The sequence below is a fragment of the Papio anubis genome, chromosome 10, assembly GCF_008728515.1.
Source record: "Papio anubis isolate 15944 chromosome 10, Panubis1.0, whole genome shotgun sequence".
Classification (NCBI taxonomy): Eukaryota; Metazoa; Chordata; class Mammalia; order Primates; family Cercopithecidae; genus Papio; species Papio anubis.
In genome coordinates, this window is record NC_044985.1 from 49924757 (window position 1) to 49946004 (window position 21248).

The 21248-nt window shown below is 35.8% G+C and overlaps 1 protein-coding gene and 1 long non-coding RNA gene across 7 annotated transcripts in view; one reads left to right on the forward strand and one right to left on the reverse strand.

Annotated features, from left to right (window-relative positions):
- The window catches only part of LOC110740887, a 62527-nt gene extending 43371 nt beyond the window's left edge, over positions 1–19156 (forward strand). Inside the window, exon 2 of the long non-coding RNA XR_002516130.2 lies at positions 18880–19156. This is a non-coding gene — a long non-coding RNA (uncharacterized LOC110740887). The remainder of the gene's footprint in view (positions 1–18879) is intronic.
- Positions 14449–21248, reverse strand: part of SCN9A (sodium voltage-gated channel alpha subunit 9) — a 188013-nt gene continuing 181213 nt past the window's right edge. For 3 of the 6 annotated variants that reach the window (XM_031651326.1, XM_031651324.1, XM_031651325.1), the window contains one exon: positions 14449–19105. In XM_031651326.1, coding sequence (XP_031507186.1) covers positions 17913–19105 — 1193 coding nt within the window. In that variant the 3' untranslated portion in view covers positions 14449–17912. The remainder of the gene's footprint in view (positions 19106–21248) is intronic. The other 3 variants (XM_031651323.1, XM_031651321.1, XM_031651322.1) reach the window with 2 other exon arrangements.

Sequence of the window (21248 nt, forward strand, 5' to 3'; positions counted from 1 at the left end):
AAGTCCTTACTTGGATATTTCTTCTTCTTTTTTTTTTTTTTTTTTTCGAGACGGAATCTCACTCTGTCGCTCAGGCTGGAGTGCAGTCGTGCGATCTCAGCTCACTGCAAGCTCCACCTCCTGGGTTCACGCCATTCTCCTGCCTCAGCCTCCTGAGTAACTCGGACTATAGGTGCCCGCCACTGCACCTGGCTAATTTTTTGTATATTTAGTAGAGACAGGATTTCACTGTGGTCTTGATCTCCTGACCTCGTGATCCACCCGCCTCAGCCTCCCAAAGTGCTGGGATTACAGGCGTGAGCCACCATGCCTGGCCCTTACTTGGGTATTTCTACGGGTATTTCTACTAACGTTTTGAAAACCTAAATTAAAAATGGGGAAAACATGAACATATGCTTCACAAAAAGGATATCTAATTTTACTCCTTAAGTTTCTATTCTTACAATATGTGCCCTGCTATGTGCTGGAAAGGTAGATTTCATGAGAGGTGACAATGATTATGTTAAGCCTTAACATACTTTTCATTGGCTCATGCAATGTGACTTTTAAATCTATTATTCCAAGATGGTCGAATAGGAACAGCTCTGGTCTGCAGCTCCCAGTGTGATCAACACAGAAGACGGGTGATTTCAGCATTTCCAACTGAGGTACCTGGTTCATCTCATTGGAACTGGTCAGAAAGTGGGTGCAGCCCATGGAGGGGGAGTCAAAGCAGGGCAGAGCATCACCTCACTCGGGAAGTGCAAGGGGTTGGGGGATTTCCCTTTCCTAGCCAAGGGAAGCCATGACAGATTGTACTGGGAAAATCTGGACACTACCACCTAAACACTGCACTTTTCCAAAGGCCTTAGCCAAGGGTGCACCAGGAGATTACATCCTGCACCTGGCTCAGCGGGTCACAGAGCCTTGCTCACTGCTAGTCCAAGATCCAACTGCGAGGCAGCAAGCCTGGCTTGGGGAGGGGCATCAGCCATTGCTGAGGCTTGACTAGGTAAACATAGCTGCCAGGAAGCTTGAACTGGGTGGAGCCCACCACAGCTCAAGGAGGCCCGCCTGCCTCTGTAGACTCCACCTATGCAGGCAGGGCATAGCTGAACAAAAGGCAGCAGAAACTTCTGCAGACTTAAACGTCCCTGTCTGACAGCTCTGAAGAGAGCAGTGGTTCTCCCAGAACAGTGTTTGAGCTCTGAAAACAGACAGACTGCCTCCTCAAGTGGGTCCCTGACCCCCAAGTAGCCTAACTGGAGACATCTCCCAGTAGGGGCCAACTGACACCTCATACAGCCAGGTGCCCCTCTGAGATGAAGGTTCCAGAGGAAGGATCAGGCAGCAATATTTGCTGTTCTGCAATATTTGCTGTTCTGCAGCCTGCACTGGGGATACCCAGACAAACAGGGTCTGGAGCGGACCTCCAGCAAACTCCCACCAACCTGCAGCTGAGGGACCTGACTGTTAGAAGGAAAACTAACAAACAAAGGAATAGCATCAACATCAACAAAAGGGACATCCACACCAAAACCCCATCTGTAGGTCACCATCATCAAAGACCAAAGATAGATAAAACAACAAAGATGGGGAGAAACCAGAGCAGAAAAGCTGAAAATTCTAAAAACCAGAGCACCGCTTCTCCTCCAAAGGATCACAGCTCCTCACCAGCAACAGAACAAAGCAGGACACGGAGAATGACTTTGATGAGTTGACAGAAGTAGGCTTCAGAAGGTCGGTAATAATAAACTTCCCCGAGCTAAAGGAGAATGTTTGAACCCATTGCAAGGAAACTAAAAACCTTGAAAAAAGATTAGACAAATGACTAACTAGAATAGACAGTGTAGAGAAGACCTTAAATGACCTGATGGAGCTGAAAACCATGGCACGAGAAGTACGTGATGCATGCACAAGCCTCAGTAGCTGATTCAATCAAGTGGAAGAAAGGGTATCACTGATTGAAGATCAAATTAATGAAGTGAAGTGAGAAGTTTAGAGAAAAAAGAGTAAAAAGAAATGAAAAAAGCCTCCAAGAAATATGGGACTATGTGAAAAGACCAAATCTACATTTGATTGGTGTACCTGAAAGTGACCAGGAGAATGGAACCAAGCTGGAAAACACTCTTCAGGATATTATCCAGGAGAACTTCCTCAACTTAGCAAGGCAGGCCAACATTCAAATTCAGGAAATACTGAGAACACCACAAAGATACTCCTTGAGAACAACCCCAAGACATATAATTGTCAGATTCACCAAGGTGGAAATGAAGGACAAACTGCTAAGAAGAGTCAGAGAGAAAGGTTGGGTTACCCACGAAGGGAAGCCCATCAGACTAACAGCGGATCTCTCAGCAGAAACTCTATAAGCCAGAAGAGAGTGGGGGCCAATATTCAACATTCTTAAAGAAAAGAATTTTCAACCCAGAATTTCATATCCAGCCAAACTAAGCTTCATAAGTGAAAGAGAAATAAAATCCTTTACAGAGAAGCAAATGCTGAGAGATTTTGTCACCACCAGGCCTACCTTACAAGAGCTCCTGAAGGAAGCACTAAACATGGAAAGGAACAACCAGTATGAGTCACTGCAAAAACAGGCCAAATTGTAAAGATCATCGATTGTAAAGACCTAGGAAGAAACTGCATCGATTAATGGGCAAAATAAACAGCTAACATCATAATGACAAGATCAAATTCACACATAACAATATTAACCTTAAATGTAAATGGGCTAAATGCCCCAGTTAAAAGACACAAACTGGCAAATTGGATAAATAGTCAAGACCCATCAGTGTGCTGTTTTGAGGAGACCCATCTCCACGTGCAGAGACACACATAGGCTCAAAACAAAGGGATGGAAGATTTACCAAGCAAATGGAAAGCAAAAAAAAAAAGCAGGGGTTGCGATCCTAGTCACTGATAAAACAGACTTTAAACCAACAAAGATCAAAAGAGACAAAGAAGGCCATTACATAACAGTAAGGGGATCAATTCAACAAGAAGAACTATCCTAAATATATATGTACCCAATACAGGAGCACCCAGATTCATAAAGCAAGCCCTCAGAGACTTACAAAGAGGCTTAGACTCCCACACAATAATAATGGGAGACTTTAACACCCCACTGTCAATATTAGACAAATCAACAAGACAGAAGGTTAACAAGGATATCCAGGACTTGAACTCAACTATGCACCAAGCAGACCTAATAGACATCTACAGAACTCTCCATGCCAAATCAACAGAATATACATTCTTCTCAGCACCACGTCGCACTTATTCCAAAATTGACCACATAGTTGGAAGTAAAGCACTCCTCGGCAAATGTAAAAGATAGAAATCACAACAAACTGTCTCTCAGAGCATGGTGCAATCAAATTAGAACTCAGGATTAAGAAACTCACTCAAAACCACACAACTACATGGAAACTGAACAACCTGCTCCTGAATGACTACTGGGTAAATAAGGAAATGAAGGCAGAAATAAAGATGTTCTTTGAGACCAATGAGAACAAAGACACAATGTACCAGAATCTCTGGTACACCTTTAAAGCAGTGTGTAGAGGGAGATTTATAGCAGTACATGCCCACAAGAGAAAGCAGGAAAGATCTAAAACTGACACCCTAACATCACAATTGAAAGAACTAGAGAAGTAAGAGCAAACATATTCAAAAGCTAGCAGAAGGCAAGAATTAACTAAGATCAGAGCAGAATTGAAGAAGATAGAGACACAAAAAACCCGTCAAAAAATCAATGAATCCAGGAGCTGGTTTTTTGAAAAGAACAACAAAATTGATAGACCACTAGCAAGACTAATAAAGAAGAAAAGAGAGAAGAATCAAATAGATGCAATGAAAAATGATAAAGGGGATATCACCACCAATCACACAGAAATACAAACTACCATCAGAGAATACTATAAACACCTTTATGCAAATAAACTAGAAAATCTAGAATAAATGGATAAATTCCTGGACACATACACCTTCCCAAGACTAAATCAGGAAGAAGTTTAATATCTGAATAGACGAATAATAGGCTCTGAAATTGAGGCAATAATTAATAGTCTACCAACCAAAAAAAGTCCAGGACCAGATGGATTCACAGCCGAGTTCTACCAGAGGTACAAACAGGAGCTGCGACCATTCCTTCTGAAACTATTCCAATCAATAGAAAAATAGAGAATCCTCCCTAACTCATTTTATGAGGCCAGCATCATCCTGATATCAAAGCCTGGCAAAGACACAACAACAACAAAAAAAGAATTTTAGACTGACATCCCTGATGAACATCGATGCAAAAATCCTCAATAAAATACTGGCAAACCGAATCCAGCAGCACATCAAAAAGTTTATCCACCAAGATCAAGTTGGCTGTATCCCTGGGATGCAAGTCTGGTTCAATATATGCAACTCAATAAATGTAATCCATCATATAAACAGAACCAAAGACAAAAATCACATGATTATCTCAATTGATGCAAAAAAGGCCTTCGACAAAATTCAACAGCCCTTCATGCTAAAAACTGTCAATAAACTAGCTATTGATGGAACATATCTCAAAATAATAAGAGCTATTTGTGACAAACCCACACGTAAATATCATACTGAATGGACAAAAACTGGAAGCATTCCCTTTGAAAACTGGCACAAGACAGGGATGCCCTCTCTCACCACTCCTATTCAATATAGTGTTAGAAGTTCTGGCCAGGGCAGTCAGGCATGAGAAAGAAATAAAGGGTATTCAAGTAGAAAAGAGGAAGTCAAATTGTCCCTGTTTGCAGATGACATGATTGTATGTTTAGAAAACCCCATTGTCTCAGCCCAAAATCTCCTTAAGCTGATAAGTAACTTCAGCAAAGTCTCAGGATACAAAATCAATGTGCAAAAATCACAAGCATTCTTATACACCAATAACAAACACACTGCCAAATCATGAGTGAACTCCCATTCACAATTGCTACTAAATTAATAAAATATGTAGGAATCCAACTTATAAGGAGTGTGAAGGCCTCTTCAAGGAGAACTACAAACCACTGCTCAATGAAATAAAAGAGGACAAAAACAAATGGAAGAACATTCCATGCTCATGGATAGGAATAATCAATATCGTGAAAATAGCCATACTGCCCAAGGTAATTTATAGATTCAATGCCATCCCCATCAAACTACCAATGACTTTCTTCACAGAATTGGAAAAAACTACTTTTAAAGTAGTTTAAGTTCATATGGAACCAAAAGTAGTTTAAGTTCCATATTTTTAAAGTAGTTTCAGTTCATATGGAACCAAAAGTAGTTTAAGTTCCATATTTTTAAAGTAGTTTAAGTTCATATGGAACTTTAAGTTCATATGGAACCAAAAAAGAGCCTGTATAGCCAAGACAATCCTAAGCAAAAAGAACAAAGCTGGAGGCATCATGCTATCTGACTTCAAACTATACTACAAGGCTACAGTAACCAAAACAGCATGGTACTGGTACCAAAACAGACCTATAGACCAATGGAACAGAACAGAGGCCTCAGAAATAACACTACACATCTACAACCATCTGATCTTGGACAAACCTGACAAAAACAAGCAATGGGGAAAGGATTCACTGTTTAATAAATGGTGCTGGGAAAACTGACTAGCCGTATGTAGAAAGCTGAAACTGGATCCCTTCCTTACACCTTACACAAAAAATAATTCAAGATGGATTAAAGACTTAAATGTTAGACCTGAAACCCTAAAAACCCTGGAAGAAAACCTAGGCAATACTATTCGGGACACATAGGCATGGGCAAGGACTTCATGACTAAAACACCAAAAGCAATGACAGCAAAAGCCAAAATAGACAAATGGGATCTAATTAAACTAAAGAGCTTCTGCACAGCAAAAGAAACTACCATCAGAGTGAACAGGCAACCTACAGAATTGGAGAAAATTTTTATAATCTAGCCATTTGACCAAGGGCTAATATCCAGAATCTACAAAGAACTTAAATTTACAAGAAAAAAATCAAACAACCCCATCAAAAAGTGGCAAAAGATATGAAGAGATACTTTTCAAAAGAAGACATTTATGCAGCCAACAGACACATGAAAAAATGTTCATCATCACTGGTCATCAGTGAAACACAAATCAAAACCACAATGAGATACCATCTCACACCAGTTAGAATGGCAATCATTAAAAAGTCAGGAAACAACAGGTGCTGGAGAGGATGTGGAGAAATTGGAACACTTTTACACTGTTGGTGGGAGTGTAAACTAGTTTAACTATTGTTGAAAACAGTGTGGTGATCCCTCAGGATCTAGAACTAGAAATACCATTTGCCCCAGCGATCCCATTACTGGGTATATACCCAAAGGATTATAAATCATACAACTATAAAGACACATGCACACATATGTTTATTGTGGCACTATACACAATAGTGAAGACTTGGAACCGACCCAAATGTCCATCAATGATAGACTGGATTAAGAAAATGTGGCACATATATACCATGGAATACTATGCAGCCATCAAATAGGATGAGTGCATGTCCTTTGTAGCAACACGGATGAAGCTGGAAACCATCATTGTGAGCAAGCTATTGCAAGGACAGAAAACCAAACACTGCATGTTCAAATTCATAGGTGGGAATTGAACAATGAGAACATTTGTACACAGGGCGGGAACATCACACACCAGGGCTTGTCGTGGGGTCGGGGGACGGGGGAGGGATAGCATTAGGAGAAATACCTAATGTAAATGATGAGTTAATGGGTGCAGCACACCAACACAGCCCATGTATACATATGTAACAAACCTGCACGTTGTGCACATGTACCCCAGAACTTAAAGTATAATAAAAAATAAAATATTGCAGTGAGCTGAGATCTGGCCACTGCACTCCAGCCTGGGTGATAGAGCAAGACTCCGTCTCAAAAAATAAAAAATAAAATAAAATAAATCTATTATTCCACAGAAATTCCTATAATGAATGACAGACTATTCAAGTGCTTAGTTGCTTGACAATCACATAAAATTTTGTAATGCTGACCATGTTCTCTTCCCGAAGTGGTGTTGTGCTTCTCCCTTCTCCTTACATATACTTTTCCTGGTTGACTTGGTCTGGTAGTTTGGATTCAGCCACCTTAGTTCCTGGATATGTGTCTCTAACCCTAATGTCTCCATTGAAGTCCACACTTTTATATCTAATTGCCTTTAAGACTTATTTAGCCTATAATACCTCAAGTTAAACACATTCAAACTAACTCCTAGTCAGTTTTAAAAAGTCAGCTCTTGCCTATTTGGCTAGATGGAAGTACTACTCCATCCTGTTCTCATGATAGATATACAAATATAGCATAGTACTATCATCATTGACTATTTTTTCCAGGACACAGTATCTGCATAATGTCATTTTATTGAATTTATGACTGAATCCTGGATTGGGAGGTGCTTCCAAAAATGCATGGTTTCTACTATGTGTTTATATACTTGGGAACTGCTGAGTATCAGTCTTTTATAGCTAAAGAAACCGAGGATCAGGAAGTATGCTATATTGTTCAAGTTTACAGCCGCAGTTAGTGACAAAAATTTAAATTCTTGATATTATATAAAAGATACTGCTATGTATATGTTTGTATATTGACATTTTTTAAAACAATTCCTAAAGACAAAAGATTGCATTCCAAAAAGCAGGGCTTAAATTGTTAAGTACTTTCAATGCCATGTCTAATTTGCTTTATTGATCTCATAAAACGGAAGAGATTAGTTTTGTTGACTTTAGGTCCCAAGGAGACAGAAGCAGGGAGGAAGTTCTCTTACACTAGGAGGAAATAACTTGACAGGAAGAAATGCAATAAGGGAAAATGCCGAAGCCTACCATTTAAAGCTGCCAGAATGGTTCCTCAGCTTTATGGAGATCAAAGTGCTCCAGCTCAGTGTCACGACGCTAAAGTCAATTGTTTCTCTTATTTTTCCTGGCTCCCTCACGGATTCCTTTTTGCCCATAATGCTGCTCTAAGTAGTATTCTGGCTGAGGCTTCTAGGAGGCAGACCCACTTGTCTTTAAAATAAATGGACAATGTATGATTCTTTAGAGATAAGCATATCTTTTAATTGTAAGCACCAGGCCAAATTAGGTGACTCCAAACCACTTATTAATATTTGTTCTGAATTTAAGATAGAAATGAGGTGATTAGGATAAGATGAGTAAATAAAAGAAAATAAATTGGGCAGAAAATGAAGCATGGAAGAATTCTTTTCCCACTTCGGTTTCTTCCTCCTCCTCTTTTATCAGAGCTTTATCAGACTGATTCTATTAAGGTCATGGACAAGAATCAATATATCAAGATGAGCTGAGTTGTTGAGGTGTTACAATACAATTTTATCTTTATTAATTTTTGAGTGAGTCAAAATTAGATTTGATACTGAGAAGTTTGGTAGTTATAAACTTTACAGGATTTTTTTAAGAGAAAAAGATATTTTCTGTGGCATTTCATACTTTCTTTTCATCCATAAAATTTTGTTACAAAGGTAACTCATAATTTCTCAAAATGAGAAGAGCATCACAGAAAATTATAATAAACTATCTTCAGTCAGATGCATACATTTATATTTTAACTGTAAATTTTAATCCTTGTCTCATTCATTGTCTTTGGCCAGAAATGTTAAAACAAGGTGAGTATTTTTAATATTTTTTTTTAAAAATACACTTAAGGGAGTGAGAAATCAAATAACTATTAAGAATAAAAAAAGTTAGTTGATGAGTGATATTTCTCTGGAAAAACAGCTTATATATTATTGAAACACATTTCTAGAGGGGAGTACATCTGAATTAGAGAATTGTGTAAGTCTCAGTCCCTAGAAAACTTCTATCTGCCTCCTCCTCCAATATAGAATTTCCTCTGACTTGTTTTGAATCACAGCACACTCAGTTTAAGGGATGTCTGCTTGGTGGGCCTATGCTGAATATAAAATTCTATTCAGAGAAAGTTGAGGAAAAAGTTACATATTTTTTTCAACTAGCAGCATGAGAAAACTTAAATGTAATGAAATGAATGTGATGAAATAAAGCCCCACTTATTATTCATTCGGGATATGATCTGAAAAAGCTGACCTGAAATATTATGTCTGAATTATTTTTCTTGGAAAAAAGTTCTTTGTTTCAAAGTGCAAATTGTAACAAAGCACTAACACTTAGCATGTCAAAGAAACTCCACTTGAACAAGTGATCCCATCTCTGTGACTGTTCCATGTAATTATAATAAAAATGGCAACCCAAACTCTTGAATACCCATAGGAAGAATTATCATGTCTGAATGTACCCAAACCTTACCTGCTAGCCAAAAAGAAACACCTGAACTTAAAGATAATTGACTCAATTTCTCACAGAAAGACATCATTTTGAATTTGCAGCAATATTTTAAAAGAGAAAATCAAGAGCACTTAATATCCCTAGGACAACCAGTTAGTCATTTTTGGGGTAATGGTCTTCACTGTTGCTGTGTGATTATTTGGGGAGTCTATCCCGAGAGGTTCTGATTCAGTAGATCTTGGGTAAGTCTCACTGTTTTTTAAACCAATAGCAAAGGCAATGTGGGTCATCCATGATTCATACCTTGAAAGACATTGTCAGAGATCAGTCATTGTCAACTGGGGAAGATTTTGTCCCCCTGAGGACATTTAGCAAAGACGGGGCCATTTTTATTTGTCATAACTGGTGGAGTTAGGAATGTTTATTGATATCTAATGGTTAGAGACCAGTGATGCTGTTAAACATCCCACCATGCACAGGACAGCCACTCACAACAAAGAATTATCCAGCCCAAGTATCAAGATTGCCAATATTGAGAAACTCAGACCTTAGAGAAATAAATGTCTGATTTTAATGTAGAATGTATGTGAAAGTTTTCATTTTTCAATCCCTTTATTTCCTACCAGACATTATCTCTGTTTTTTTCTACTTTGTTAAAGGTATAGAGGAAAATACTTTTAACTTAGTCCTTCAAAAATGCCAGTTTTCTATACTAATTTTATGAGCAGTGGGACAGTTTCAAACATGCACTCAACTTGCGATGTGAAAGAGCTGTATAGTCTCTCTCAGGCCAGAAAGCACTGGCACTGTATAAGAATATAAGAATCCAAGAATACACTATACTTTTGTTGAGAAGACCCTATAAACAGAAAACTATTGAGACTGAAGCACACAGATTAAGATAGGGAAAGAGGGAAGATAAGAGCAGTGAGGCTGACATGGTGTAGGGCTGGAAAGCTTGTAGAACTTGTAGACTGTAACAGTATACAGCTTGTAAAATCTTTGCTGAGGATTTTAGAATTTGTCATAACAATAATGGAGAAATATTACAGAATTTCATGCAGGAAAATGACCCAAAATTTTAAGCAGGGAAATGTCACAATCTCATAAAATCCACTCTGGCTACTGTACTGAGAATAGATTTGGAAGTAAGACAAGAATGCATTTAGGAAGATAAACCAAATAGGTTATTATATTGTTTTATAAAGAGGTTAAAGGTAGTGATGGATTGGATCAGGGATTGACAGTGGAAATTAAGAGAAGTTGATGGATTCACATTACATTAGGTGGTAGAGTGAACTGGTCTTGGTGAATAAATGTGGAGGGTTAATGAAGAGGATTACTAGTTTGGAAAACTGGATGAATGGGGGTACTAATGTCATGAAGGAAAATGTAATGAAGGAAAATGTAATTTATTTATCATGATAATACAGTTTTCCCTTAATATCTGTTGGGGATTGGCTTCTGGACTCCCTGAGAATACCAAAATCCACAGATGCTCAAGTCTCTCCTATAAATGGCATAGTGTTTGCTTATAACCTACACACAACCTCCTATATACTACACATCACTTCATGTGTATGGATTCAATGTAGTACTCAGCATATGGCAAATTCAAGTTTTGCTTTTTGGGACTTTGTAGATTTTTTCCCCAAATATTTCTGATCCAGAGTTGGTTGAATCTGCAGATCAGAAACCATGGATATGGAGGACTGACTGTATATATATATATTCTATCATGAGATTAGTATTCCTATGGAAAAAAGAAGAGAGACTAGAGCTCACTGCCTCCTCCATGTGAAGACAGAGTGAGAATGCTGCCCTCTGCTAGACAGGAAATGAGCCCCCAGTGGGGAACGAAATTGGCTGGCACCTTGATCTTGGACTCCTCAGCCTCGGGAACTGTTAGAAATAAATTTCTGTTGTTCTAGCCACCCAGTCTATGGTATATTATTATGGCAGCCCCAGCTGTCTAAGACCAACACAAAAATGATAATACTCTGGCTCCTACTATTGCTCTAAGTAATAATCTATTATTGTCTCTGACTCCTGAGTCTCATATCTTCTGCAAGCATGTAACATGCTAAAGTGAATTATGTTACTGTAAGAGTGAAATATATAATGCACCCTTCCTTAAATGTATTGACATAGAAACATTTTTATGTTCTAAATGAAACATTTTAGAAGACATTTGCTGTAGATTCTCTTGGCCTACATTTTAAAGGCATGAGTGGGACAAGTATACTTCAGATTCTCTTTGACTTTGAGAAAATTACTTAAGATTGCCCATTTTCTTTGGCTTCTGGGTAAAAATTTGATAAAGCGCTTTGTCAAGAATAAGCTGCACTGAATGGTCGACACTAATAGGATACTCAACAGGGAAGAAAATCTCCTCCTTTAAATTTTTGATAAGATAACAATTAGCCTTTGTTTTCTACATCAGTCTTTTGCGGGCAAGATCAGTGTGCCAAACTGTCTCATCAGTGTCCTTCTCTTTTTACCCTCACAGTCTGTATGAGCCATTGTGGTTTGATAAAATATCCTTTCTAGCCGCATTTGCTCATCTGTATTTATATATTAGCATGGTACATTGGAAAACAGGAGCATGCATTTGTGTTTGATCCTTTGTAACAAATGATCACAAATTTAGCAGCTTAAAATAATACAAATGTATTATCTCACAATTTTTATGAGGCAGGAGCCTGGGTATAGTTATCTGTGTTGTGTATAAAGACACATGTAACCCCATCCATTTATTTTTTCTGTTCTATTAGAAGGAATTAGTGTATCACAGCTGGTTTATATCCTTTTCTTATATGAGCAAGATATCGTTCTTTCTCATATAAAAATGGGCAGTTCTCAAGAGTAGCCTAAGAGCAGGAGAAAGCACATTTTAACATATTGTCAATGTACAGAGTAGAAGACACAAGATATTTAAAGTGAGTAAATCCGGAGACTCTTCAGATGAAGGGCCAGCCATAAGTAAAATAATATATTTCTTTAAAGCAGCACATGGAACCCCAGATTATGTTTTCACATATTTAGAAATAATAATTTAATGGGAAAGCATTCTTAATATTCACTGGATGTAATTTTCCCATAAATTCTAAATTTTGTGTATCACTAAAAATAGAAATGAATCATGATGGTATATTAGAGAAGAATTATATTTTTATAAAAAGGATATGACTAAACTAACTTGAAGACATTTTGTCTTGTAGGAAATAAAATAAAAACTAGGTCATGCCAGCAAATATTACAACTTAAACAGGAATAACTTTTGCTCAATTCTACTAGATTTTCAAAAATTTTAACAAGCTCTGAACATTTTCTGTATACTTATTTTGCATTGCTTTTATCTATTGTTTCTATTGTTTCTAGGGATATATTTAAAAAGATTCAAGCTAAAGCACAATGATGCAGTTATTACCAATGTCTCATGAATCTCTTCAAATTACCTTTTTCTCAGACAGATCAATTATTAATGTAGATATGGCTCTCAGAGTAATAGGGATTCAAGCTAAGTGTAGCATGTTCGCTCTATTGCCTTGTTTATAACTATCAATTATTCATGTTTCATTTCCTGTGTGCATCAAATACTATTGCAGCAAAATCCCTTCTGCTCTTGCTAGTATGTAATTTCTCCCTCCCTTGAGAGAGATTACCATGTACCCTGCAGCTCATTTTGCTTGGGTTATGGCATAGCGTTATCTACAATGTGAAAGAATTTAGTTTTGTTGTTGTAAAAAATTTATGTGTATGACAATCACTTATGTTGAAATGGATTACAGTATTATTCACTGATTATAATTCTATTTTGCAGAATGGCTATTACAACTATCAGTACAGAAGTCCCAAGGAATATTTTACACCTTTTACATGCTATTATGATAACATACAAAGTTGAAATAATGGCCTAGTATAGCAATTATTTTTAGAATATCTTACCTAATGACTATCAACAGGACTTGATGCTTACAGCTAATGTAGAGGGTTGTATTAATTACTCAGCTAAAAATGGGAAGAACCACCTCCACTTTTTGGGAACAAACTAGACCTTTATAAATGTGCACATTTCCTGATTTTAATATGTTGTTTGAATTCATAAATCTCAAAAGTAGCTAAATTTTGAACTATTTTGTGTATATGCCACTTCACTAAATATACTACTTACCAATGGGTGCATGAAACTCTTTTGGGCACTATAGTTATACTTACTCATATAAAATAGAGAAAATATTGTCATTATTTAACATTCATGGAGACTGTATTGTTCCTGTATGATACAGAGGTAGCCTGGGTTCTTACATTTTTAGTAGCAAATTGATTGCCATATTAACTACTCTACTAGTAATATAAATTCTTAATGTGTTTTCAGTCATTGTTCTAATTTCTTCATGAAGCTTGTCTCATTCTGTCATTACAACCACGTAACGAAGTAGTACTCTTCTCCTCATTTTATAGATAAGAAAGTTGAGGCCCATATAGGTTAAAGAATGTATTTAGCAAACTCATAGGGTCATGACTTAACTGGGATACAAACATAGTTCTAGTCCTAGAACCCATGCTCTTAGCCATTATGTATGCTATATCACCTCTTAAGAGCAGGTACACCTTTCCCATCTATAAAATGAGAAAAAGAGTAATACTCCATGATGTGGTTGTAAGGGTAGAATGAGACAAGCTACACAAAGAAATTAGAACAATGACTGACAATACAGAATCAAGAATTTATATTAGTAGTAATAGTAGTTAGTATGGCAACCAATTTGCTACTAAAAATGTAAGAGCACAGGCTACCTCTGTGTCATACGGGAACAATACAGTCTCCGTGAACCAAAGCTCTTAGCCATTATGTATGCTACACCACCTCTTAATGCTATTACATAAAAATGTATACATCACTGCGTGGCTAGATGTTTGCCTATTTTTCTTCCTGTATCAATTTTCTCCCTTGCACAAACCTTGATGTAGATTTCAAGAAATTGCTTTGGAATTCTAGATTCTTTATCCTTGTCTTTGTTTCCCGGGAACACTTCTTATGGAGGATGTTTAAAGCTGTCCTTCTTTCAATGAAAAGGAAAAAGCTGTCAGTTGCTGCAACTTATTTAGATATGCACTGACTTTACCCACCTATGGTTATTCTCACTGAAACAGAAAATACGTGTAAACATAATTTTATTTTGTATAACTTTTATTCTTAGATTATATTACAATGTGTCGGTCTCAAGTATAACTACAATATAATTTATGACAAACTCAAACATTTTGAGCATTCATAGATCTACGAAATTTGTAAAGAATCCTATGTAAACAGCTTTATTATATTCATGGCTATTTATTTATTTTCATGAAGCAATTCTTGATTGTTTTCCTCAGGAAGATAATAACATAATAAACCACAGATATTTTTTAAAAACTGGTGGCCTTTATACATAGGTCCTAAACCCAGGCCAATTCCCTGGCCATCCTAATTTAGTTGGCCCTTCTCTCAGTACTTCTATTAACATTTCTCTGAAATAGCTATTTAGAACTGCTTTATTTATGTATGCATTGTATTTTTACTCTTTTTAATAAAGCTATCAAAATTCTATAAAATCATGCTAAATATTTGTGATGTTCAACAATCAGCATTTAAAAACAGCTCACAAGTCACCCAAATCTTTTGCAAACTAGGTAACTATCGAAATGCTAAAATTAGATTCTCTAATTTTCATTCGAAAGATTTGTGTTCAAACCTGTCTGGGGCATGGTGGCTCATGCCTGTAATCCAGCATGTTGGCAGGTCATTGCTGTAGGACCACTTGAAGCCAGGAGTTTGAGACTAGCCTGGGGCAACAGAGCAAGACCCCTTATCTACAAAAATTTAAATATTAGCTGGGCATGGTGGCATGCACCTGTAGTCCTAGCTACTTGGGAGGCTGAGGCAAGAGGGTTGCTTGAGCCCAGAGTTGAGGCTGCAGAGAGCTATGATCATGCCACTGCACTCCAGCCTGGGTGACAGAGTGAGACCTGGTCAGTTAAAAAAAATTTTTAGAAAACCTGTTTGCTTCCATTTTATTCTAAATTAAATTCTTCAGTGTAACTGCCATTCTGTATTGTTGGGTGTAATAAGTTCAGTGATTATAAAATTTAAATATTAATATGACAGTGCCTTCTGAAGGGTGATGCAATCAGTATAAACAGTAACCCACACGGAAAGAGAAGTCTAATTTTACTTCAAGGTTATACTTAATAGGCTCTTTCTTCCAAATATTGTTTTTAATTGATAAAAAGTCACAAGTAGACATTTCTGAAACAAACATAAATATATATAAAACTTAACCATGTTATTTTTAAAAAAATCATAGTTCATGAAATAGGAAAAAGAACAACTTTATATATATTTTTGAAAAGCTAAGAAGAAATTGTGTTAACGAACCAGTTGCCCATATTTTTTATTTTACATAAAAACAAGGCAATGTAAAAACATTAATAGAAAATTACACACAAACCTGTCAAACATCTTTTCATACTATATTATATAAGTATTCATAATGCAGTTAACTTGTGAGTTTGAAATAATGATAGATTGAATTCAAATTTAAGGTGATGTTAAATTCTTAATTGAATGTATTAAAAAATTTGATGAATGTAATATATTTTTTGTAGGTCCCTACTTAAATTATCAAAACCTATTTCCAACAGGCGTGGCAGGTATGGGATGCAATGATCTATATAGTCTCGGAAAACACTGCATACTGTCTTTCATATTAAATTAAAAAGTGGTTCAAATAACCTAAGATGAATGAACCTAAGATGGTATAAAGAATCTTTAGCCCTAGATATAGTTTTATACATACATTAGAACAAATGTCTCAAAGTCATAACGGATGTTGTAAAATATATCACAATTTAAAAACATTCTAGACTTCCTGTCTCATTCTTTAACCATAACTGTTTGTTTCTATAAGTACATTTAAATCCTCTTTCTTTTTCAATTTTCAGAACAACAAAAATATGTACTTTAAACATTTATTATATAAATGTAATTTATTATTTTTTAAATAGAAAAGCAAATTAGTGAAAGATGTTTTATATATTCACTTCAAAACCTCCCACAAAAATCTTCTAAATAAAACTATGTTCTATCTATGTAGCTCAACTTTTGCCTGTGCATGAATGACTTTATAGAAGAAAGAGCTCATATTCCTGAAATAAACTCATGAAAAAAAGCATTACGGTTATTTCTTTTCAAAGTACTATTAATAGGTGTTTTCAAAAAACTAGATGTATACAGCTAATGCAAAATGAATATGTGCTTGATAAATTAGAAGCCCATGGTACTGTGTTGATTGAGGCAAAATATATTTCATATAATAGAATTTTAAGGAGAAGGTGACATCTTCCTCATTGTATACATTGAAGTATGTAGGTCCAAAAGATTACTTCCATAATTTAGGAAAGTAAGTTGGTGGCAAGAGAGCAAGTTGGCAAGAATCCCTATTTCAATGCTTTTTTATTCATACTAAACACATATATCTGTGTTGAAAGTCTGTCATATTATATGACTTGAAAGCTTGCCAAACACAGGATTGTATACAAGTGATGCAATAAATACTGTGCCAAGGTTATTATCTGCTCAAACATATACCATGGTCAAACAACTAACTGCATATCAGGAAGGATTTCATCAACTTTGCTTACAGCTAAAGGATGACTAAACAATACCGCATGAGAAAGCAGGAAAATTTGACAAAAGTTTAAGAGACTATTATCAGTATTTTGGGCAGCACAGCCCAATGTTAGGCTATATAAGTAACAGCAAATAGAACTTCCGTCAATTACTTTTTTTCTCAGTTATCTTTATTTTTTGAGGAGTGTAATATGTACTTAGAATAATTTTTCAAGTTCTGTGGTTATTCTATGAACAAAGAGGGATATGAAAGAAGAAAGGCTATGACACACAATACTCTAAAGGTAAGTATTATCCTTGTTGGCATGTGAGTCAAGATGAATGAAAAGCATTTGTAGAAACGAATAGCCTACATATATTTTTAATCCCATGGCATTTTATAGGCACATATAAATTGGTTCTAATGCAATGTAGAATAAATTTAAGCACCTCAATATATAGAATAACCTCTGTACATTGCTAAAAAGTCAAGCTCCCTAATAATGCATTTTAACTAAACATTCATTACTAATGTTCATTACTTCTATCATTGCAAAGCCAAGGCAAAATACTTTTGTTGATTTTCAAATAATAGATAAATAATAGATTTTTCTGTGTGTGTGTGTGTGTTGTTTATTTACATGGGAAATATGAATAATTACAATCCTGTGAAAAGATGACAAGGCAGATGTAAAAGTTTTCTATGTGGTCTTCTGATTTATTAAAAACCAAAAAACTGAATCACCTTTGTTTACTATAATCAACAATTCCTACAGAGTTCTCTTACGATTCTTACAGAATCATCAGTGCAAAAATAACCATCTGCTAACGCTGCCCACCTTTCTTAGGAAATCAGGGTTAGTGACTGCACTGCCTTTGAGAATATTTTGATAAAAAGGATTTTGGCATAGACCTCCTCAAAAGAGTTTTATTAACACAAATGAATCACTTTCACAGGCTGTAAACAATATATCAAAAATGAAGTTCTATTTTTTGCTTTCCTTGCTGTCTTTCCCTTTGTCTTCCTTTTCTGTTCTGTCTTGTTCATATTTCTCTTTGTCTGGCTTTGTTACACTATCATATGAAGGTGGAGAGGTGGTGGATGAAGTGGCATCTGTTTTTTCTGGACTTGAGTTCTCATTAACGTTATCAAAAACCATATCTTTTTTATTGAGTAAATCATCATCTCTGTCTCCATCTTTTATGTATATACTTGATATATTTTTGACATTTTGCCTTAAGCGGTAACGTCTATAAGCACGTTGAATGACAGTAGCAGACACATCCTCTTGTTTCCGTTTCAGTGTGGTTGTGATGGGTTCATAGGAAACTTTGGAAGGATTTGCAGACATGAACCTTTCTTCCATCTGTGAACGAAGAGAATCCATCTCCCCACTCTCACCCAAAACACGCTTTGTAAAAGCAAATAAGATGTCAAGACAATGGATCCGGTCACCACTGACCATGGGCAGATCCATGGCAATGAGTTGGACTTTGTTGGGTTTTGCTATGAGAAGAGGAGGATCCAGGGCAGCTGCAAAATCAGAGAGCTTGTTATATTCTATAAACTGAGTTGCATCTGGATCAAACTTCTCCCAAACTTCATAGAACATCTCAAAGTCATCCTCACTCAGAGGTTCAGTACTTTCTTCAGTGGCAACACTAAAATTCTCCAGTATGACTGCAATGTACATGTTCACCACAACCAGGAAGGAAATGATGATATAACTAACAAAGTAGAATATTCCAACAGATGGGTTACCACAGTCTCCTTCAACTGAACTTCCAGGATGAACTTTTTTTGGATCACAGTCAGGTGGCTTACTGTTAAGAATAGGCGCTAGCAATCCATCCCAGCCAGCAGAGGTTGTAATTTGGAACAGGCAAATCATACTGTTGCCAAAGGTCTCAAAATTGAACATGTCATTAATTCCATCTTCCTTTTTAACATAGGCAAAGTTGGACATCCCAAAGATGGCGTAGATGAACATGACCAGGAAAAGCAAGAGGCCGATGTTAAACAATGCAGGAAGGGACATCATCAAAGCAAAGAGCAGCGTGCGGATCCCCTTTGCTCCTTTGACTAGACGTAAGATTCGGCCAATCCTGGCAAGACGGATCACTCGGAACAGGGTAGGGGACACAAAATATGTTTCAATCAAATCAGCTAGAAACATACCTATGTGTGGAGGAAAATAATAGAAATAAAATATCTAAATATCTATGCTACATAAAATGATGACTCTAAACAGTTTTATCTGTCAACTCGTTTCTTATGAATTCAAGACAGTTATTTTATACTGAATGCAATTACTTAAAAAAGGATTAAGCAATTCCAAAGAAAAATGACTGACATTACCATTCTGACATTTTCTCCTTTTCACTAAGTTCATGGGCCATTTTCTTCCTCCATAATAGTGTTTTAAATTTTAAGAATAATACCTACTCACATAGAAAATTCAACCAATACCATTAAATGCTAAAAGAAAATATAAACCACCTGAAATGTCAACAACAATAACTATTATCAATATTTTTTTGAGTATCACTTCAGACATTTTTCTGTGCAAGCATATGTACACACACAAACAAATGTATTCATGTTATATAAGCTTTTTTTGTAGCCTATTTTTTATTTATTTTTCAAGACAGGGTCTCGCTCTATCACCAAAGTTGGAGTGCAGTGGCGTGATCTTGGCTGACTGCAATCTCCGCATCCCAAGATCAAGTGATTCTCCAGCCTCAGCCTCCAGAGTAGCTGGGACTGCAGGCATGCACCACCACACCTGGTTAATTTTTATATTTTTGGTAGGGACAGGTTTCACCATGTTGGCCAGGCTGGTCTCAAACTTCTGACTTCAAATGATTTCACCCACCTCGGCCTCCCAATGTGTTGGGATTATAGGCATGAGCCATGGTTCCCAGCCTGTAACCTATTTTAATTTATTTATGTGTCATGGAGATAGTTTCATAAAAATGACAACAAAATAACTTATTAGAGTGGTATAATGCTCTCTTAAAATAACCACAGATTGAAGACTAGCACTTATACTGTTTCCATTTTTGTTACTGAAATGAATATCTAAATAGGTATGTTCTCCTAATTGCATGAGTACGTTTTAATAATATATTAACAGAACTTGTTTCAACAGCATATATACAGTTATATAAATACACACATACTATGTATACACGCATACCATATATATATACACATGCTATATATATACATAATATATACTATATATAGTATGTATGTGTATATATAAATACACTATATATAGCTGAACCTATCTCCAGAAAGCCTGTACTAATTAACATTTCTAATGGCAGTATATGAATGTGCTCATACCTTACATGTTCACCAGTATTGAGTACTACCATTCTTCTTTATAATTTTTTACCAAAAAATGGTCATGACATTTGAAAACATCTACTATTGTAATTTATTTGCATTTTTTGTGAAAATAATCCACAATTTGTCTTGTATTTTGTCATTTTGTATCCTTATTGGTTGTTTTTAACTTCTGTTTTTGGCTTAGTTGGTATTTGCCCATGTGTCTATTGGGATTTTTACTATATTCTTATTAATTTATAAGAACAATTTTCTATTTAAAGTATTGATCCTTTCTCAGCCTTAACTGTTACATAAACATTTCCCCTATTTTTTGTCTTTCAACCTTTTATTTATGATGATTTTTTCCTCAAAGAATATTTTGTTTTTTTGTGCAGTCATTTCTTCTTCATTTTTTTTTTAGCTTTACAAATTTGTGTTATGAATAGAAAGGACTATAAGAGTATATGGTTATATGTCTATTTCCACATATTTCCTACTAGAATCTCTTTTTTTAACTATAGACTTTGATTCATGTGATCTGTTCACTCAGTAAATTGGTAATTATACATTAAAGTTTAATTTGGACTCTCTCTTCAAACTCATTGAGCTTTTGTATTTGAACAGTTTTACTTAACATCAATATTATAAGTCTTAATATTTTGCAGAATAAGCCATCTCTTATCACCCTAATTTTCTTCTGATGAATTTAGAATCATTTAGACTTACATTGTTATTGTCAATTTATTACCCCCACTGCATAAAAAGACTCATTGATATTTTCCTTGAACTTGTAGATTAATAAATAAAAAAGTCTTAATTACAATGATAGAAGCTTATCTAAGTACATGATAATCCTTTCAATTATTTCAGCTTTCTTTTATATCCTAAAGTTTTCTTCAGAAATCTCATATGATAAAGTTATTGTTAGATAATTTACTTTATTTTTATTGCAATTGTGAATCAGATTTTCTATTTTTTTCATGTA